This window comes from Caretta caretta, chromosome 5 (assembly GCF_965140235.1).
Source record: "Caretta caretta isolate rCarCar2 chromosome 5, rCarCar1.hap1, whole genome shotgun sequence".
In the NCBI taxonomy this organism is placed as follows: Eukaryota; Metazoa; Chordata; order Testudines; family Cheloniidae; genus Caretta; species Caretta caretta.
In genome coordinates this window covers 22,655,414-22,673,642 of record NC_134210.1, presented here as the reverse complement: position 1 = coordinate 22,673,642, position 18,229 = coordinate 22,655,414, and the positions used below count along the sequence as shown (strand labels likewise).

Genomic DNA, 18,229 nt, shown 5'->3' with positions numbered 1-18,229 from the left:
AGTCAGTTTCTCTCCACTTTGTAATAAAATCAGAATGTGCCCTGTTCTTCATCTCTCTCTGGGAGTATAATCTATGCTCCGAAAAGTCAACTGGTTTATTTTCACCTTGGACGGTGCTGCTTCTTGGTTTCCACCAGAGGTGAAAGTAAGCCTGGCTTCCCCAGGGGGCAATTTAAAGGGCCTGGGGCTCCCAGCCCTTTAAATCACCTCCAGAGCCCCACTGCTATTTAAAGGGCCCAGGGCTTTAAAGGCTCCGGCAGCTATTTAAAGGGCCCGGGGCTTTAAAGGCTCCCCTGCTTCTACCGCCCCAGCCCTTTAAATAGCCCCCAGCGCCCTGGGCTGCTGCTGCTACCCTAGTGGAGGGGGCACTTACCTTACAGGGTGGGCTGGGGCTGGCTCTGACCCCCTCAACCCCGCCCCTGCCACCCTAGGCCCCGCCCCTTCCGGGGGCCAGAGCTGGCCCCAGTGTACCGATAAGTCTTACTTTCACCCCTGGTTCTCACCTGTGTTGTGCTAATGAATGCCCAATAATAAGACCGTGGAATGGAATTCTTAGCTCTGATTTTTTGTGTTTATCTCTTGCACATTTAAAGCCCAGACTGGCATACTTAAATCAGTAGCTCTACATCTCACTGCTTATTGTGCCCAGGTCATTTGGAGGTGGCTAGAAAATCTGCTTTCTTGTTGCCTTACCAAAAAAAAAAACAGGTAAGCGGGAGAAGATGACATCTCTCTAGCTGTATATGAATGGCTTATAGCTTCTTTAAAAAGAAGGTATGAGATGGCAGTGAGGAACCAGGTGGAAAAATTGCAGGAAAAATTTTAGGAGACCTGGGCAAAATGTCAGAATGAAATGGTCAAGGGAGAGGGAAAGAATTGTGGGACTTTGTCAGTTTCTTGAATTTTTGTCATGAATATTTTTAGAAGTGAAACGTAAATCCCCCCCTCCCCGCAGCTTTTATGTAAGACTTTGCAAAACACCATCTGGTCTGCAGTTGAAATGTACAGTATAATCTAATCTCCCCACTTTCACTGTCCATTGACATTGCTTTGGCAGATTCCTGGTTGCTGTAAAGAGTCTCAGTCATTGCCATTTGAAGGAAAAAGTTTACAGATATCATCATCCATATAACGGGCTCATTATAAAATGATGCACTTACATTCTCCTTTTTTTTAAAAAATAGTTCAAAAAGGAATACATTCTCCTCTTACAATGCATGAGAAACAAAAGAAACGTATAATTAATTATATGCAGCCTCATAATCCCTAAATACTTTTTTGTATTTTGGAGCCAGACTATCACTGACTCAATTTAATAACTGCACTATTCTGAAAATAAGCGATTTGCTAAACGTTACGCTGCATGCTACATAATCCCTTTCTGCCTCAGAGATATTGTCAAAGCACAGAGAGAAACTTTCCTGAGGAGAATTTGGAACACTGAGTTTTCAGAGAACTGCCTGTACAAAACATATACTGTACTTTCTTACAAGGCCAAATCCTTTGTCTGCAGGCCCTGACCTAGTAGAACAGATGTAGCTCCACTGTAGAAAGAGGAGTACGATTTGGGGATTCCATGCAGGCTCCACACACCAGTTGTGCACCATGGAGCTCTACAGGGGTGGGAGGTGAGATCTTTCTCCATTGCGAAGGGAGTTTGTGGGGAGAAGGGCTAGTGGATCCATAAAGCTGCTAGGCGCTCTTCTCCACAAAAGTGGGAGTGCACCGCGCACAGTGTAACTGCCATCCTGAGGCTACAGCAGTGCCATAGTGCCTAGGGTTGCAGAATTGCTTCCCCTCAGTGCACCATGGCAATCCCAGCACACAGCCACAGGCCCTAATGAAGTCAGATTTTGCAGGCGACTTTCATTGTAGGTGCAGATTCACTCTAATTGGAATTGCCATCTGCCCATTGCAAAGCCCTGAAACAACCCTGACTTCTGTTCAGTGTCACCATATCCAAATACTGTTGTACATTAGGCACAGGCAAATCACATGATAAAATGATAAATCTAAATGTAGTCTGTTGCTTAATGATATTGAGGAGATCGTTTGGCTCCTGTATGGATTAGTCTGTGATCTTTCATCCCTTTGGCTTTGATTTTAAATAGAGTTGATCAGACTGAATGGTTAGACTAGATGATTGCTAATTACACTGATGTATAAGGTCCACAATCAGGGCTCTGGTTTAGAGCAGATGCTGCTTTAAAGGAACTAGGCTAAGGCAAAACGGTGGCTAATGTACTCTATACTCTCAGAAGTGCACGTCCTCAAGCGAGTGTTGAAAAGCACTTGCAGAATCACGTAGAAAGTAGAGTGTGATTCATCAGTAGACCACAAGCCTTCAAGTAACATTATGCTTTTCTCAATGAAAAATAATATTTAAGTCTGTGCTTTCCTCAGCAATGAAAACAATATTTCCACCTATCTACCTTGGGATTTTATACTGATACCTATTCATAGTGTCTGAGCACCTTCCATTTAAAATCATTAACAATAATTCGCTGGCTGGGATTGGTGGGTTTTGGTATAAATGTATTACAAAGGATATTTTAATGTTTTTTCCAGCAGGCTCTGAAATGAATTTGATATTAAGGCCAGGACTTTCAAAATGGGGTGCTAAAGGTGGCCACCTAATTCTGTATATAGGCACCTGAATGATAGAACTGATTTTTTTTTTAAGTGTTGGGAACCAGCTAGCTCCCACTGAAAATTTTGGTCTGATTTTCTAATAGAACAAATCCCTTATTATGTCTATCAGGCTTACGCAAATCAATAAAATCCAGATATCTAAACTAAATTTCCATTAAACAGTCAAAGTAGGAGAACGGGAACTGGAACTCTGAGAAGCTGCCTCGAAAGGAAGGTTGAGGTTTATATTCTTCTTAGTTTACCATTGGTAGTCTGTTCCCTACTAGAATTCTTAGCATGATTAGCAGTCCAGGATCTTCAGTTCTGGGATTTTGGTTCAACCCCATCATCGACCATGGTAGTGGTGGGCCAAGTGAGTACTGTGCATGTATGGATTTAATATACAGTAATTCATTATGTAGTAGTGTTAATATATTTATTGCTACAGTTCTAAAGGTTGGGAAATCTATGGCTGACTGGTTAATGTGAGTTTGTCTAATTTGTAGGGTAACTTTTGTTATCTGAAGTCCACCCTCATCCACCTGTACTACTGGCTGGGAAGAACCTCAAGAAGAGAAACTCCTTTTGTAGCAAAAGTTTCCTTATTAATGCATTGTTAACTGTATAAAGAATATTTATTATAATATTGTTGCTGTCTTCAACAGATTAAGTGGTAGCAAATCCTATTCCTATTGTTTCTTGCAAGCATCTTGATTTTATTTGCATCATATTAACTCTGGTATTGCCCAGGCTATTTTAACAGCATATGAAAAAAATCAGATTTGAGGTAAACAAAGCTATCAAATATACTGTCACGTGGAAACCTGTAACAGTAAATAATGATTAAGCAGTCGGGTAAGCCAATCTGACCTCCCTTGCTATAGAACTGAGACTGAATGTCCATTGCACATGTGCATTCTTGCATTCATTCTTACATTGATTCATTCATACAGTCATTCGGATACCAGAACCCTCTCATTCTCTGAAACACCTCCTGCTGACCGCATTACTGCTTATTCAGATTGGGCCTTAGCCACTGTCATGCTTCATTTTGGAGATATAATGAGGCATTAATGCTTATCTTTGATGTGTGAACTGTGTCAAAATATCCTGCTTTTATGAATGCTGGACCCATCAGAATTCACCATAAAATTTAAACAAAATGGCCATTGTTTGAAAAATTGACATAGTCCCATTGGCAGGGCTTTTCAGCAAGCAAGCAGAAAACAAGCGTGTATAGTATTTGCTGCATTTTGCTCCCTTTAATTGCTTAACTAGTTCCTTCCCTTGCCTCTCGTTTGCATTCTCAGACTCATGCCCAACTTCCATCCTCTCTTTTGTTGTCTAAGTCCTCCCATTACTTCACTTAACAATGCTGCAGCTAGTGCTTTGATTATGCACAATACAACCCCTCACTTTCAGCATGTCACAGACAGACGCTGACTGGAGACCTACAGATAGTTTCTGTTACGTATGTTTGGTTTAAGGAAGATGGAGAAGAATTTGTCCAGTTATTTTATCCTATAAAGAATCTCATACCACACTCGTCACTGTAGTATGTGAGCACCTTCTCATGCTAACACACTTTTTTGAGGAGCCTTTGGTGGAAGAAGTTTTGTTCTGAAGGCTTGTTTACCCATGGAGTAGTTCCTGATTAACTCCATGTATGGACATTCTTATTCCAGCATAAGAGTACCGTGTTCCTGTTTAGCAAACACTTAAATTCCACGTGTTGACAATCCCTAAAATTCCTTATTAGCCACCAGATTCCTTTTAAAGTTAGTTAATAAATGGGGCCTTTCAGAAATTAGCACTCACTACATATTATTTACACTAATACTCCGACACACCACTCTAGCAATGAGAAGGGTTTTGAAAGTGGGTATAAATGTAATTTGCTCCCATGTTAAGACCCTTTATGTTGTTAGAGAGACGTAAAAGGGTCTTAGTGTAAAACTGAACAGGGCCAAATTCCAAACCCTCCTACACCAAATAACGAACATTGCCTTCAGGTAGCACTACCTTCTTTTTAAGGTTGCAGAATAGTTTCCATTCGATTGCACTGTTTTCATATGCTTCTGTCTTCCAGAACTTTTGCCATTTGAACTGAAATGATATATATCTTTATGGTGATTTTTTTGTACAATTTAAGCCGAACCTCTTTAACCTACTTTTCGGTGAATAGAATATTTTAAAAAGCAACAAAAATCTTCCCATTGTCAATAAATTCTAGCCACATGGGAAGAGAAGGGATTTATAAATACTTTGTGGAACTAATAAGATATATGTACTGAACATCACCTCAATCACATTCTTGTGTGCTTAGATACTTTCTCCCAGATCTCTATTGTATTTTGGCTACTTAGATTGTAAACTCTACAAGACCTCTCTTCTCACATGCTTGTAAAGTACCTAGCACAATTTTAGCTGCTATATAAATTATCCGTGGGAACTAGCTAGGGGTTATGGAATAGTGGTAGATAGCTGAGGCTTAGGACAGGAGAGTCTTGATCATGACCCATAGGCCTGTTCCTTCCATTGTATTTTAACAGAACAAAGTATGTGTACAGTGTGAGAGTTTGCTCTCCAAACCACCCTTTAATACAAAAGATGGTTAATCAATGAAGTAGTTCAATTAAAACCAGGCACTGTTACCTGGGGTTATCTGAACCCAAAGCTATGCTAACTAATCTCTGTTTTCCAGATGGGGGACAAAGCACCCTCATCCGATAAATGATTGGTACATATAAGAATGCTTCCACTGGAAAAAAAAAAAAACAAACCTTGTTTTGACTGAGTACAAAATACACATCAAAAATAGCAGTAGTCTAGAGAGCACCGCAGAGATAGCTACCCAAAGTCTGAGGTGCTGTCAAGTGGCGGCAGCAGGTCTCCAGTGGCCAGCCGTCGTCCTTGCCACTGGGGACATTGATGTCAGTCAGTTTGCTCATAGAAAATCCAAACTTCTCCAAAATGCACACTCTTAACTAATCTTTTTTAAGTAGCTCAAAACAAAGCATAACTCAAAGTAACTTCTAATAGACTAACAATTTCCCTAGCAACAGCAAAAAAATCCCTCATAATTTCTACTTATCAGCAAAGAAACTTTCAGCTGAAAACTTACAATACAGGCACCTAGACCAAGGTCAGCTATTCTTGTTATAACTGCAGCTGTGCAGATGTTTTTGTTCTGTCTGCCAAGGCTAAATTCTTCTCGACTATGTGGTGTTCCTGTTTCCAGCTTATGATTGCTGGGTATACAAGGTGGCTGCGGTAATATCTAGGCAGAGGTGAAAGTAAGCTGGTATAGTCCGGGACAGCGTACCGGCAAGAGCCAGCATGCCGGACCGGACCGGCTTCCCCAGGCTGGCGCTTTAAAGGGCCTGGGGCTCCCCGCAGCGGCCGGAGCCCCTGGCCGTTTAAATCGCCGCCGGAGCCCTGCCACCACTACCCCAGGGGCTCTGGCAGGGCGCTCGGGCAGTGCTTTAAAGGGCCCAGGGCTCCGGCCGCTGCAGGGAGCCCCAGGCCCCGCTGCCGGAGCCCCTGGGGTAGCGGTGGCAGGGCTCCAGTGGCGCTTTAAAGGGCCTGGAGCTCCAGCCGCTGCAGGGAGCCCCAGGCCCTTTAAAGCACCACCCGAACCCCGCAGCGGCCGGAGCCCTGGGGCCCTTTAAATCACAGGGCTCACAGCAGGGCTCCAGTGGTGATTTAAAGGGCCAGGGGCTCTGCTGCGGTAGTGGCGGCCGGCATCCGGGGCCCTTTAAACTGCCCCTGAGCCCTGGGGCTCCCAGCTGCCTCTGCAGTTGGTAGCTCTGGGGGTGATTTAAAGGCTTCGGGGCTCCCAGCCACAGCCGGAGCCCTGGGGCCTTTAAATCTTGATTTAAAGGGCCCGGGTATTTAAAGGCCCCACCTCTTCTGGTCAAGGCCACGACCCCTTGCTCAGGACTCTGGAGTACCGGTAAGTTCTTTAAGTTATTTTCGCCCCTGTATCCATGTTATGTTAAGTCCAGTTCTCTTGTAACCGGACCATTAGCCTGGTATTATAAATAGAACACTGTTTGACTCTAGGCATAATATATGTAATTTAGTAGCTCAGATTCACGCTTTTTAAAATAATTGCTGATTATTTTACTTCTCTGTATTAAGCTTACTCCCCATATTTTGATTTAGTGGAAACGTAAGAACAGCCATACTAGGTCAGACCAAAGGTCCATCTAGCCCAGTGCTTTTCAAACTTTTTTTCTGGTAACCCAGTTAAAGAAAATTGTTGATGCCCACAACCCAACAGAGCAGGGGATGTTTGAGCCCCTCCCATACCCCAGGGATGGGGCAGAGGTTTGGGGTGCAGGGGTGAGGGCTGTGGGGTGGGGCTGGAAGTGAGGGGTTCAGGGTTTTGGAGGAGGCTCTGAGCTGGGGCAGGGGGTTGGGTGCAGGAGGGGGTCAGGGCTCTGGGCTTGGGGTGCAGGCTCTGGGGTGGGGCCGGGGATGAGGGGTTTGGGGTGCAGGAACGGGTTCTGGGTTTGGGGGGGCTCAGGGCTGGGGCAAGGGATTGGGGCACGAGGTTGGGGTGCAGGCTTACCTCGGGCGGCTCCCAGTCAGTGGTGCAGTGGGGGTGCTAAGGCAGGCTTCCTGCCTTTCCTGGCACCACAGACTGCACTGTGCCCCAGAAGCGGCCAGTGCCAGCAGGAACAGTCCCCCCCTGCTCCCATTGGCTGGGAAGTGGGGAGCTGGTGCTAGGGGTGGGGGCAGCACGCAGATCCCCCGTGGACCCCCAACTAGGAGCCGGACCTGCTGCTGGCTGCTTCCAGGGTGAAGCACGGTGTTGGAACAGGTAGGGACTAGCCTGCCTTAGCCGGGCAGCACCGCTGATGAGACTTTTAACAACCCAGTCTGTGCTGTTGACCAGAGCGGCCGTGACCCAGTGCTTTGCGTTCTGCTCTGGTCTAGCCCAGTATCCTGTCTTCCAACAGTGGCCAATGCCAGGTGTCCCAGAGGGAATGAACAGAACAGATAAACATCAAGTGATCCATCCCCTGTTGCCCATTCCCAGCTTCTGGCAAACAGAGGCTAGGGACACCATCTCTGCCCATCCTGGCTAATAGCAACTGATGGACCTATCCTCCATTAATTTATCTAGGTCTTTTTTGCACCTTGTTATAGTCTTGGCCTTCACAACATCCTCTGGCAAAGAGTTCTACAGTTTGACTGTGCATTGTGTGAAGAAATACTTCCAATATATCTTTTTTGAGAAGGGGCAACCACATCTGCATGCAGAATTCAATATGTAGGTGTACCATGGATTTATATAGAGGCAATATGATATTTTCTGTCTTATTATCTATCCCTTTCTTAATGATGCCCAACATTCTGTTTGCTTTTTTGACTGCCGCTGCACATCGAGTGGGTGTTTCCAGAGAACTATCCACAATAACTCCACGATCTCTTTCTTGAGTGGTAACAGCTAATTTAGCCCACATCATTTATTTGTCTATTTGGGATTATGCTTTCCAATGTGCATTACTTTGCATTTATCAATATTGAATTTCATCTGCTATTTTGTCGCCCAGTCACTCAGTTTTGAGAGATCCTTTTGTAGCTCTTTGCAGTCTGCCTAGAACTATCTTGAGTAGTTTTGTATCTGCAAATTTTGCCACTTCACTGTTTACCCCGTGTCAAGGTTCCTCCCCCACTCTGAACTCTAGGGTACAGATGTGGGGACCTGCATGAAAAACCCCCCTAAGCTTATCTTTACCAGCTTAGGTCAAAACTTCCCCAAGGTACAAAATATTACACCCGTTATCCTTGGAATGGCCGCTACCACCACCAAACAATTACTGGTTACTGGGGAAGAGCTGTTTGGACGCGTCTGTCCCCCCAAAATACTTCCCAAAACCTTGCACCCCACTTCCTGGACAAGGTTTGGTAAAAAGCCTCACCAATTTGCCTAGGTGACTACAGACCCAGACCCTTGGATCTTAAGAACAATGAACAATCCTCCCAACAGTGGCACCCCCCCTTTCCTGGGAAATGTTGGATAAAAAGCCTCACCAATTTGCATAGGTGACCACAGACCCAAACCCTTGGATCTGAGAACAATGAAAAAGCATTCAGTTTTTACAAGAAGACTTTTAATAAAAAATAGAAGTAAATAGAAATAAAGAAATCCCCCCTGTAAAATCAGGATGGTAGATATCTTACAGGGTAATTAGATTCAAAAACATAGAGAACCCCTCTAGGCAAAACCTTAAGTTACAAAAAAGATGTACAGACAGAAATAGTTATTCTATTCAGCACAATGCTTTTCTCAGCCATTTAAAGAAATCATAATCTAACACATACCTAGCTAGATTACTTACTAAAAGTTCTAAGACTCCATTCCTGTTCTGTCCCTGGCAAGAACAGCACACAGACAGACACAGACCCTTTGTCCCTCTCCCTCCTCCCAGCTTTTGAAAGTATCTTGTCTCCTCATTGGTCATTTTGGTCAGGTGCCAGCGAGGTTACCTTTAGCTTCTTAACCCTTTACAGGTGAGAGGAGCTTTCCCTTGGCCAGGAGGGATTTCAAAGGGGTTTACCCTTCCCTTTATATTTATGACACCCCGTTTTCCAGATCATCTATGAATATGTTGAATAGGACTGGTCCCAGTACAGACTCCTGAGGGACACCAGTATTTACCTCTCTCGATTCTGAAAACTGACCATTTATTCCTAACCTTTGTTTCCTATCTTTTAACCAGTTACCAGTCCATGAGAGGACCCTCCCTCTTATCCCATGACTGCTTACTTTTCTTGAGAGCCTTTGGTGAGGGACCTTGTTAAAGGCTTTCTGAAAATCTAAGTACACTATATCCACAGGATCCCCCTTGTCCACATGCTTGTTGACCTCCTCAAAGAATTGCAGTAGATTGGTGAGGCATTATTTCCCTTTACAGAAACCATGTTGACTCTTCCTCAACAAGTTATGTTAATCTATGTGTCTAAAAATTTTGGTCTTTATTATAGTTTCAACCAGTTTGCCTGGTACTGACGTCTGATTTACTGGCCTGTAATTGCCGGGATCACCTCTGCAGCCCTTTTAAAAAATTGGCGTCACATTACCTCCAGTCATTTGGTACAGAAGCTAATTTAAACGTTAGGTTACATACTACAGTTAGTAGTTCTGCAATTTCACATTTCGCATCCTCTACCATGAAGACTGATGCAAAGAATTCATGTAGTTTCTCCACAATGGCCTTATCGTCCTTGAATGCTCCTTCAGCATCTCGATCGTCCAGTGGCCCCACTGTTTGTTTAGCAGGCTTCCTGCTTCTGATGTACTTAAAAACATTTTTGCTATTACTTTTTGAGTCTTTGGCTAGCTGTTCTTCAAATTCTTTTTTAGTCTTCCTAATTATATTTTTACACTTCATTTGCCAGAGATTATGCTCCTTTCTATTTCCCTCACTAGGATTTAACTTCTGCATTTTAAATGATGCCTTTTTTGCCTCTCCCTGCTTCTCTTACTTCGTTGTTTAGCCACTGTGGCTCTTTTTTGGTTCTTTGTTTTTTAATTTGGGGTATACATTTAAGTTGAGCCTCTATTATGGTGTCTTTAAAAAGTTTCCATGAATCTTGCAGGGATTTTACTTTTGGTGCTGTACTTTTTAATTTCTGTTTAACTAACCTCCTCATTTTTGTGTCGTTCCCCTTTCTGAAATTAAATGCTACAGTGTTGGGCCGCTGTGGTGTTTTCCCCACCACAGGGATGTTAAATTTAATTATATTATGGTCACTATTGCCAAGGGGTCCAGCTGTATTCACCTCTTGGACTGATCATGTGCTCCACTTAGGACTAAATCAAGAATTGCCTCTCCTCTGGTGGGTTCCAGGACTAGCTGGTCCAAGAGTCAGTCATTTAAGGTGTCAAGAAACTTTATCTCTGCATCCCATCCTGAGGTGACATGTGCCCAGTCCATATGGGGATAGTTGAAATCCCCCATTATTATTGAGTTTTTTTATTTTAATAGCCTCTCTAATCTCCCTGAGCATTTCACAGTCACTATCACCATCCTGGTCAGGTGGTCAGTAATATATCCCTACTGTGATATTCTTATTATATGAGCATGGAATTATTATCCATAAAGATTCTATGGTACAGTTTGGTTCATTTAAGATTTTTTTACTTCATTTGATTCTATGCTTACTTTCACATAAAGTGCCACTCCCCCACCAGCACAACTTGTTCTGCCCTTCTGATATATTTTGTACCCTAGTATGACTGTGTCCCACTGATTATCCTCATTCCACCAAGTTTCTGTAATGCCTATTATATCAATATCCTCATTTAATACAAGGCACTCTAGTTTACCCATCTTATTATTTAGACTTCTAGCATTGGCATATAAGCACTTAAAAATGTGTCCCTTTTTAGCTGTCTGCCATTACATGACGTAACTGAATGAGACTTTTTTCATTGGACTGTTTCTCATCAGATCCTACCCGTATTTTATCATCTTCCATCCTCGCCTTACTAGGACACAGGGAATATCCATTTATAGATACTCCCCCTAAGGGATGTCTCTGTCTGAACCACGTGCTCCTCCGCACCTGTTGATTTTCCCCAGAGAATTGATTGTATGGTAACTGCAGATATCGTTTACAGCTTGGAAAGAAACAGATCAGAAAAAATGACTTACTGAGTTTCTAATTTGGGGGTAGGGATGTGGCAGCCCAGCATAACATTACAATGGTCAAATTCTAAACGGGCAGTCCCCACCCTCAGCCCAACCACTGCCACCATTCCTTTGATCGGAGGCCTTTTCCAACGGTCCGAGGAAATCCATTTTTTTCCAGCTTTCACTTACACTGCGCAAAGTGATACATTGGCTTTGTTTTCAGGATCTAATAGATATTCTGTCAGCGTTCCGACAAAAAAAACAACAGCAGCACAATTTCGCTAAAGCTAATGCCTTCTGGACCACCTGTATAATCGACTTCTTAGCCTCAAAAACATTGCTTCATGTCATCTGTAGGTCACAGCTGAAAGAATAAGCTTCCAGAAGTGAGTTTATACTGCAGATTAGCTCCGGGAGTTGCAACAGGTTGATTTTGATGTTGTTGTTCGTTGTTTATGTAGCTAGATCACACACACAGAGTACCAACTTGTCACCACAATTAATAGTGATGACCAAGATTTTCAAAAGTGTCAAGTGATTCTGAGTACCTCCATTTTTGGCAGTGTTGTTTGAAACACCCTAAAGGAACCTGATTTTCAGAGGACATGTGCTCACCACTTTCTGAAAATCATACCTCTTAATGGTTTCCCAGGCTGGGCACCCAAATTCACTTGTTGTGTCTAAAAATCACCTTCAACAGCTGATAGATCAGGTTCTATATTAGCAAAGGCAGTGTGCTGTCATAATGGAATGGACTATATTTGTTTTTCTCACAGAGTGAAATGGATGAGAACCAGATACAAATGGCTGGTGATGATGTGGATTTACCAGAAGACCTTCAGAAAATGGTGGCAGAAGATCAAGTAGAAGAAGAAGACAAGGAGTCTATCCTTGGACAGTTACAGAACATTCAGAATATGGATATAGACACTATTAAAGAAAAAGCTCAAGCCACTTTCACTGAAATAAAGCAAGCAGCTGAACAGAAATGTTGTGTCATGTAAAAGAGAAACCAGGGCTTGAGAGCTTTTTGCAAACCAGATGAATTTAATACTGTATCATGGGAGTTGCTGCACGGTACAAGCAAAATTGATGGAATGCCATATAGTTCCAAAGCAGTATGTGTACATATGAGAGAGCGAGAGAGAGACTTCTAAACCTCCAGATTTAAATCAATGTAGGAGATGTACCTGCTTAAATCACACTAACCTAGAGCTGGTCAGCATTTTTCAAACAAAAAATTTTTCCATGAAAAAATGGCATTTTCAAAAACAACATTTTTCATGAAAAATTGTCAAATTATTTTTTGCAAAAAGTGCTGCCTTTTCCCCAAAATTTTTTATTGAAAAGATCAAAAAGTGTATCAGAATGGTTTTCAATTTTTTAACCAGAAATTGGGTCTTTGGTAAATGAAAACTGTCCATAATCACTGTGATATTGTTTTCAGAAAAAATAAATCATGAAAAAAAATGTTAAAAATGAAAATTGGGTCCGTTTCAAACACTTCAGAACAAAAATAATGTTGAAATTTTGACATATTTTGCAAAACTAGACTTCCCTTTTTTGACCAGCTCTATGCTAAGCATAAAAAAAAATCCTGAAATGTATAACACTAAGACAAATGCTTTATGGATTTAGAACTTGCAGTAGATGCTGCACAATCGCATGGCTCTGAGTGAATATAGTGATTTTTGTGGTGAGTCAAAGATAGGTGGCTAGCACTAGAGCCAGGAATAATGAATAATGCAAATTTCCTCCAATTACTTTAACTGCTCCTCAGTCCTGAACTACAACACAAACTTACTCTTACAGTAGTGGGTCTCTCCTGGACTGCCATTTGTGCCAAATGATGTGGGTTTCTGATGTTGATAAATATCCAGCATAGGCTAAACTGAGATAACCAAATTTATTTTATTTAATACTTATTCTACAGGTGAAAGATGCTGTAGAAATGCAAAGTATTATCATTGTTATTAGATCCCAGATCTCCAGAAGTGACAGGTGAGTATTTTTAAATTCATGGTGTCACCTTGTACTCCTGCAGTTATCTTTGTTGTGCATCTTATACTATATACACATGTGGTGTGTTAGCAGTGAATCTGATTGAAGTCTGGGATTTGCGCAACTTGAATAGAAGCTTTGTTTCTTTTTCAGCTGTTGATTTTTTTTCTCTCCACTATTTCTCATGCTTTTCTGTAACTCTAAATTACAATTATTAGCCACTGTAGAATATATTTTACTTCTCATGAAATGTGCTATTTATAAATCTCAGAACAAAGAACCAGTGAGATCAGGAAAGAAGAACCAGTGCACTTGTTAGACATGAATATTTATCTTATCTGCAGTTTTAAAGGTATTTAGAGTGGGCTAAATCCTAAATTCCTTACTCAAGACAAGAGTCTGATCAGCTACACCAGTGTCAATTCTAAATAATTCCACTGACTTTCTTCTCATTTACACTGCTGTGACAGCAGAATCTGGCCTTTAGGTTTTAGTCTTGACTCAAGTAAAACTTTCATCAATGTCAACCAGAGACTTGCCTGAGTAAAGCCGAAGTAAACGCCAAGAGCCTGATTTCTCCTTTCACTTACCCTGATATAAAGTGGGAGTGACCGTAGCATAAATGGGAAGAATTAGGTCCTGAATAAGGACTTTGGGATTCAGTCCTGTAATCAGGTGAACACTAAGATAGGATTAATCATAATTTGATTGGTTTAGCCCTTTTCATCCCAAAAGTTCTCAAAGCACAAAGGTATGCAATGACCAGCTTCCCGCTGAGACAAGCTTGGCACAGCCTCTACTGGCAGACATGAGGCATTTTTTTTTCTGAGAGCCTATAATAAGAGACATTAAATTAGGGACTATGAGATAACTTGTCGATAGCTAGTGCAGAGCGTAGTCTTGTGGTTAAGGCAGTGAACTGGGACTCAAGATCAGATTCAGTGCCTGGTTCTGTCACAGACTTCCTGTGTGCCCTTCAGCAAATTATGTACTCTTTCTCTGCTGGAGTTCTCCACCTGTAACACAGAGGTAATAACACTTCTCTGTTGTAAGAATACACTAATTAACGCTCAATACTGCGGTGACGTGGGCTGTGTAATTCCTTGGACAGATAGACCAGGATGAAACTGACTAATATTCTACAATATGTGTACCTGGATTAATGCTCTTTGAGAGGTTTATATGTCTGTCTCTCTCTCTCTCTCCCTCTCCTCCCCCTTAGTTTACATTGAACAAATGCATTAAAATATGGTCGCTTTTTCATTGTGAACACACAGGCCAAACTTGGTCTCACTTATCTTCCTTGAAACGGCCAAAGGCAGCTTTAAAGTGGACTTTAGATATGAGATCCATGAAGAGTTCAACATCACTTCCCCCAGTCCTCCAGTTTTTAATTACTTCCCAACAGCTTCCACCTTTAATATTGGACTAATGGATTTATTTGAGTTAAAACTGGCCTCTGGGGGATCAGCCCCCTGAACTCCCTAGGGGAGGGAGTGCCTTGTATCTTTCAGGATCTACAAAAGTGGTTCTCAAACTTTTGTACTGGTGACCCCTTTCACATAGTAAGCGTCTGAGTGAGACCCCCCATTCCTAAATTAAAAACACTTTTTTATATATTTAACACCATTATAAATGCTGGCTGCAAAGCGGGATTTGGGGTGGAGGCTGACAGCTCATGACCCCCCATGTAATCACCTCACGATCCCCTGGGGGGTCCCGAGCCCCAGTTTGAGAACCCCTGATCTACAACGTGGTCAGTGAAGGAGCTTTGTTGAGAATTTCCAAAGGAATTCCTGTTTGATGGTCTTCAGAAAGGAGGTGTGGTTGCTTTGAAATGGGACCTTCAGAGGGTGGGTATAATGTGGAAGTAGCTGGGCATTCTCAGAGCCCAACGGTAGATACAGAGAAACACCTGCCTCTCTATTATTGAACATTTAAAGGGATTCTGTCAACTTAAACCAGGTCTGCTACACACATTCCTTTTCCTATGTTACTAATCATACCCTAGGTACTAAATGTGAAAGACCCTTTAAAATCTAGTGTACCAGTCTTTGCTGATGCTCTCTCTTTACCTGTTGCATATCCCTTGGCTTGGCACTGAATATCAAAAGAAGCCAGTTTCACTTTCAGGATTTGGTGCTGCAATGATTGGATTGCAATGTTTTTATTGATTTAAACACAATGGTTTTTACTGGAATTTAAAAGCATTGAAGAGACATTTATATTGATCCTAAGCATTAGTTTTATAAAGTTTTGCTTTCACAAAATGTATATTTTGCTCAATTTAAGAGGGCAACATTCCCTTGGAATATAAAGTTCTTCTCCCTTTATCCCAGCCCCCTACTTGAATAAATGTAATAAATTTACATTAAATAAATAAAATAAATAAATTTACAATAAATTCACTAGCTTTATGAACAACAGCATATAATGTTTTATTGAACCAGAAAACATTCATGTGAACGGCTGCTGACAGTTTACTCATCCCATGTATGTAAGAAAGAGGAATTAGAAGATCTCAGTAGGGGATTGATCCTGCACCATTCAGGTCAATGGGAGTTTTCCACTCATTTGAGTGGGAGTAGAATCAATTTCTAAGGATGGGTCGATTCTCTAAATGTAATATATTCGCCCGCCTCCCCCACCACTCCATCTTGTTAGCAATGTCAAGGCTTTGGCTTAGGTGTTGTATCAGTGCTTGCATTTAGCCTGCAAGCTTACCAATATGATACTCAAGAAAGAAGCAATATCTTAGGTGCTTTATCACAGGAAAAAATAGACTGGATAAGTTCATCCAAAACTTTTACAAGCTTATCATCTCATCAACAATGTGTCCCCCATCCACAGTGCAACTCCAGTTGCTCAAAGGGATTGAGAGCACTACATGGCTTCAGATGTTCATTATATATCATATCAAGGGCCATTTTTGTATTCATTTGGCGGAGTATATTCATCATTTTAAACTGGTTACCCTTTTGTGTGGAGTGGGAAAACGTAGGCAATCTTATTTAAAATCTTTGTTTGTTTCCCAGCACTTGCTTCAGAAAATATGCTCTTATCAGTTAGGGTTATTTAGCGATTTTAGCAATGTTTATGTATTTAATACATCAGTCCTGGCTGTTGAGCAGTTAGGAAAGATTTGAATGTCAGGGATGGGTTTATGGGGCATGAAAGAGACTCAGGATATTGTGTCCAGTCCATTTTTGCTAGCATTATGTAGGTAATATTGTTTCTATGGTTGATTTGAAGGTAGATAGTAGCAGCAACAGTACCCAGCTGTAGCCCCACTTTCAGACCCTCCCATCAAAGTAACTGTAGTTCAAGCCACCAGCTGTACTGCTCCGTTCACATCAACTGTCCCGATCTCTGTGTTTTTCTGTCTCTCAATCCCTCACCAAGCAGGGAAAAAAAACCCTTTAAGGTTGTGGTTATCAGTCCCAAACTCCCAGGCAGGTGTCAATCAAGTACAAACACACACCACGGCGGCATCAGTCTGATGTTGCCTGGCTTCTCAGAAGGGGCACTTCATTTTAATGTAATATATGTGAAAGGAACTTCTGCCTTTGAGACCGTGTGCTAAGAATGATGGAAGTTCCCCATAAATCACAGGTCCTGAGTTTTTAAAGGTGACCCCTGCTTTTTAGGTCCTTTTTGCTTTTCTATGATGTTTAATGAAAGTCTAAAATTTTTATTTTTTTTTAGGACTAAATAAATAAAAGATTACTGGGAGGGAGAGTTTCCCTACTTGGTCTTTTCCATCAAAAATTCAGGTCCTCTCTCTCTAGCATTTTGTGATCCCAGAGATTGAAAGTTGGGCAACTACAGCCCTGATTGATTGTGAGACACCTGCAACTGACTATGGAGCTTAAAATGGGTGCAGGGCTGTGCATATAATTATAACTGCATATAATTAATTGCAGGATCTGGGCCTGAGAGGAGGTGAGATTTGAATCAAGGTGTTGGCCATGTTTACATGCAAAAGTTGTACCATTTTAACCATACTGGTATAAGTAAAGTGGTACAATGGCTCTGGAGTGGATGCAGTTATACCTGTATATCTTAGGGCTTGTCTACCCGCTGGATCAGCGGGCAGCAATCGATCCTGTGGGGGTCATAGAATCATAGAATATCAGGGTTGGAAGGGACCTCAGGAGATCATCTAGTCCAACCCCCTGCTCAAAGCAGGGCCAATCCCCAGTTTTTGCCCCAGATCCCTAAATGGCCCCCTCAAGGATTGAACTCACAACCCTGAGTTTAGCAGGCCAATGTTCTCCTGTCGACTCCGGTACTCCACCAGAATGAGAAGCGCAAGCAGAGTCGACAGGAGAGCGTCAGCTGTTGACTTACCGCAGTGAAGACACCGCAGTAAGTAGATCTAAGTACATCAACTTCAGCTATGCTATTCACGACCCCGCACCGTAGCATAGACAAGCCCTTATGCCTATATGGGCAGGGGGAGAAGATATATCTGTAAAAGGCATCTTTACACTGGTATAACTGAGTCTACACAAGGGATTGTCTCGATATAACTACATTGGTAAAAATAAAACCACATTCCTTGCCAACATAGTACAAAAATGGTGGGTAGAGCTTGACTCTGAGTTTGAACACCATTTAACTTTAATGACTTTGATTAACATTTCTGGGGAAAGAAACATTTGCTAAAGATTTAGTACTGTCCTTCAATTATGGTGGGAGATCCAACAATATAAACCTGCTACGTCCTCCAACAAGACCAGGTGAATCAGACCTATCATTCCTAATACCGGTAAGGTAAGAAAACAGAAAGTAGAAGAAGAAAACCTTTCCTCCCCTCTTTGTACAGTTGTCAAGAATCACAAATGGTACAAGACCAAAGTTTTAAAAGTCCTTCGCAGGTGACTTTTAGGACAAGCTCTGAGAAGGCTTCAGCACATTTAAAGGCTTCTCTTAGAAAGAGGAGG

At 42.0% G+C, this 18,229-nt stretch overlaps 1 protein-coding gene across 1 annotated transcript in view; it reads left to right on the top strand.

Moving 5' to 3' along the window:
• CPLX4 (complexin 4) overlaps positions 1–15,621 on the top strand; it is a 37,045-nt gene extending 21,424 nt beyond the window's left edge. Inside the window, exon 3 of the mRNA XM_048851553.2 lies at positions 12,059–15,621. Coding sequence (XP_048707510.1) covers positions 12,059–12,286 — 228 coding nt within the window. The 3' untranslated portion in view covers positions 12,287–15,621. The remainder of the gene's footprint in view (positions 1–12,058) is intronic.
• The last annotated feature ends 2,608 nt before the right edge of the window (positions 15,622–18,229 follow it).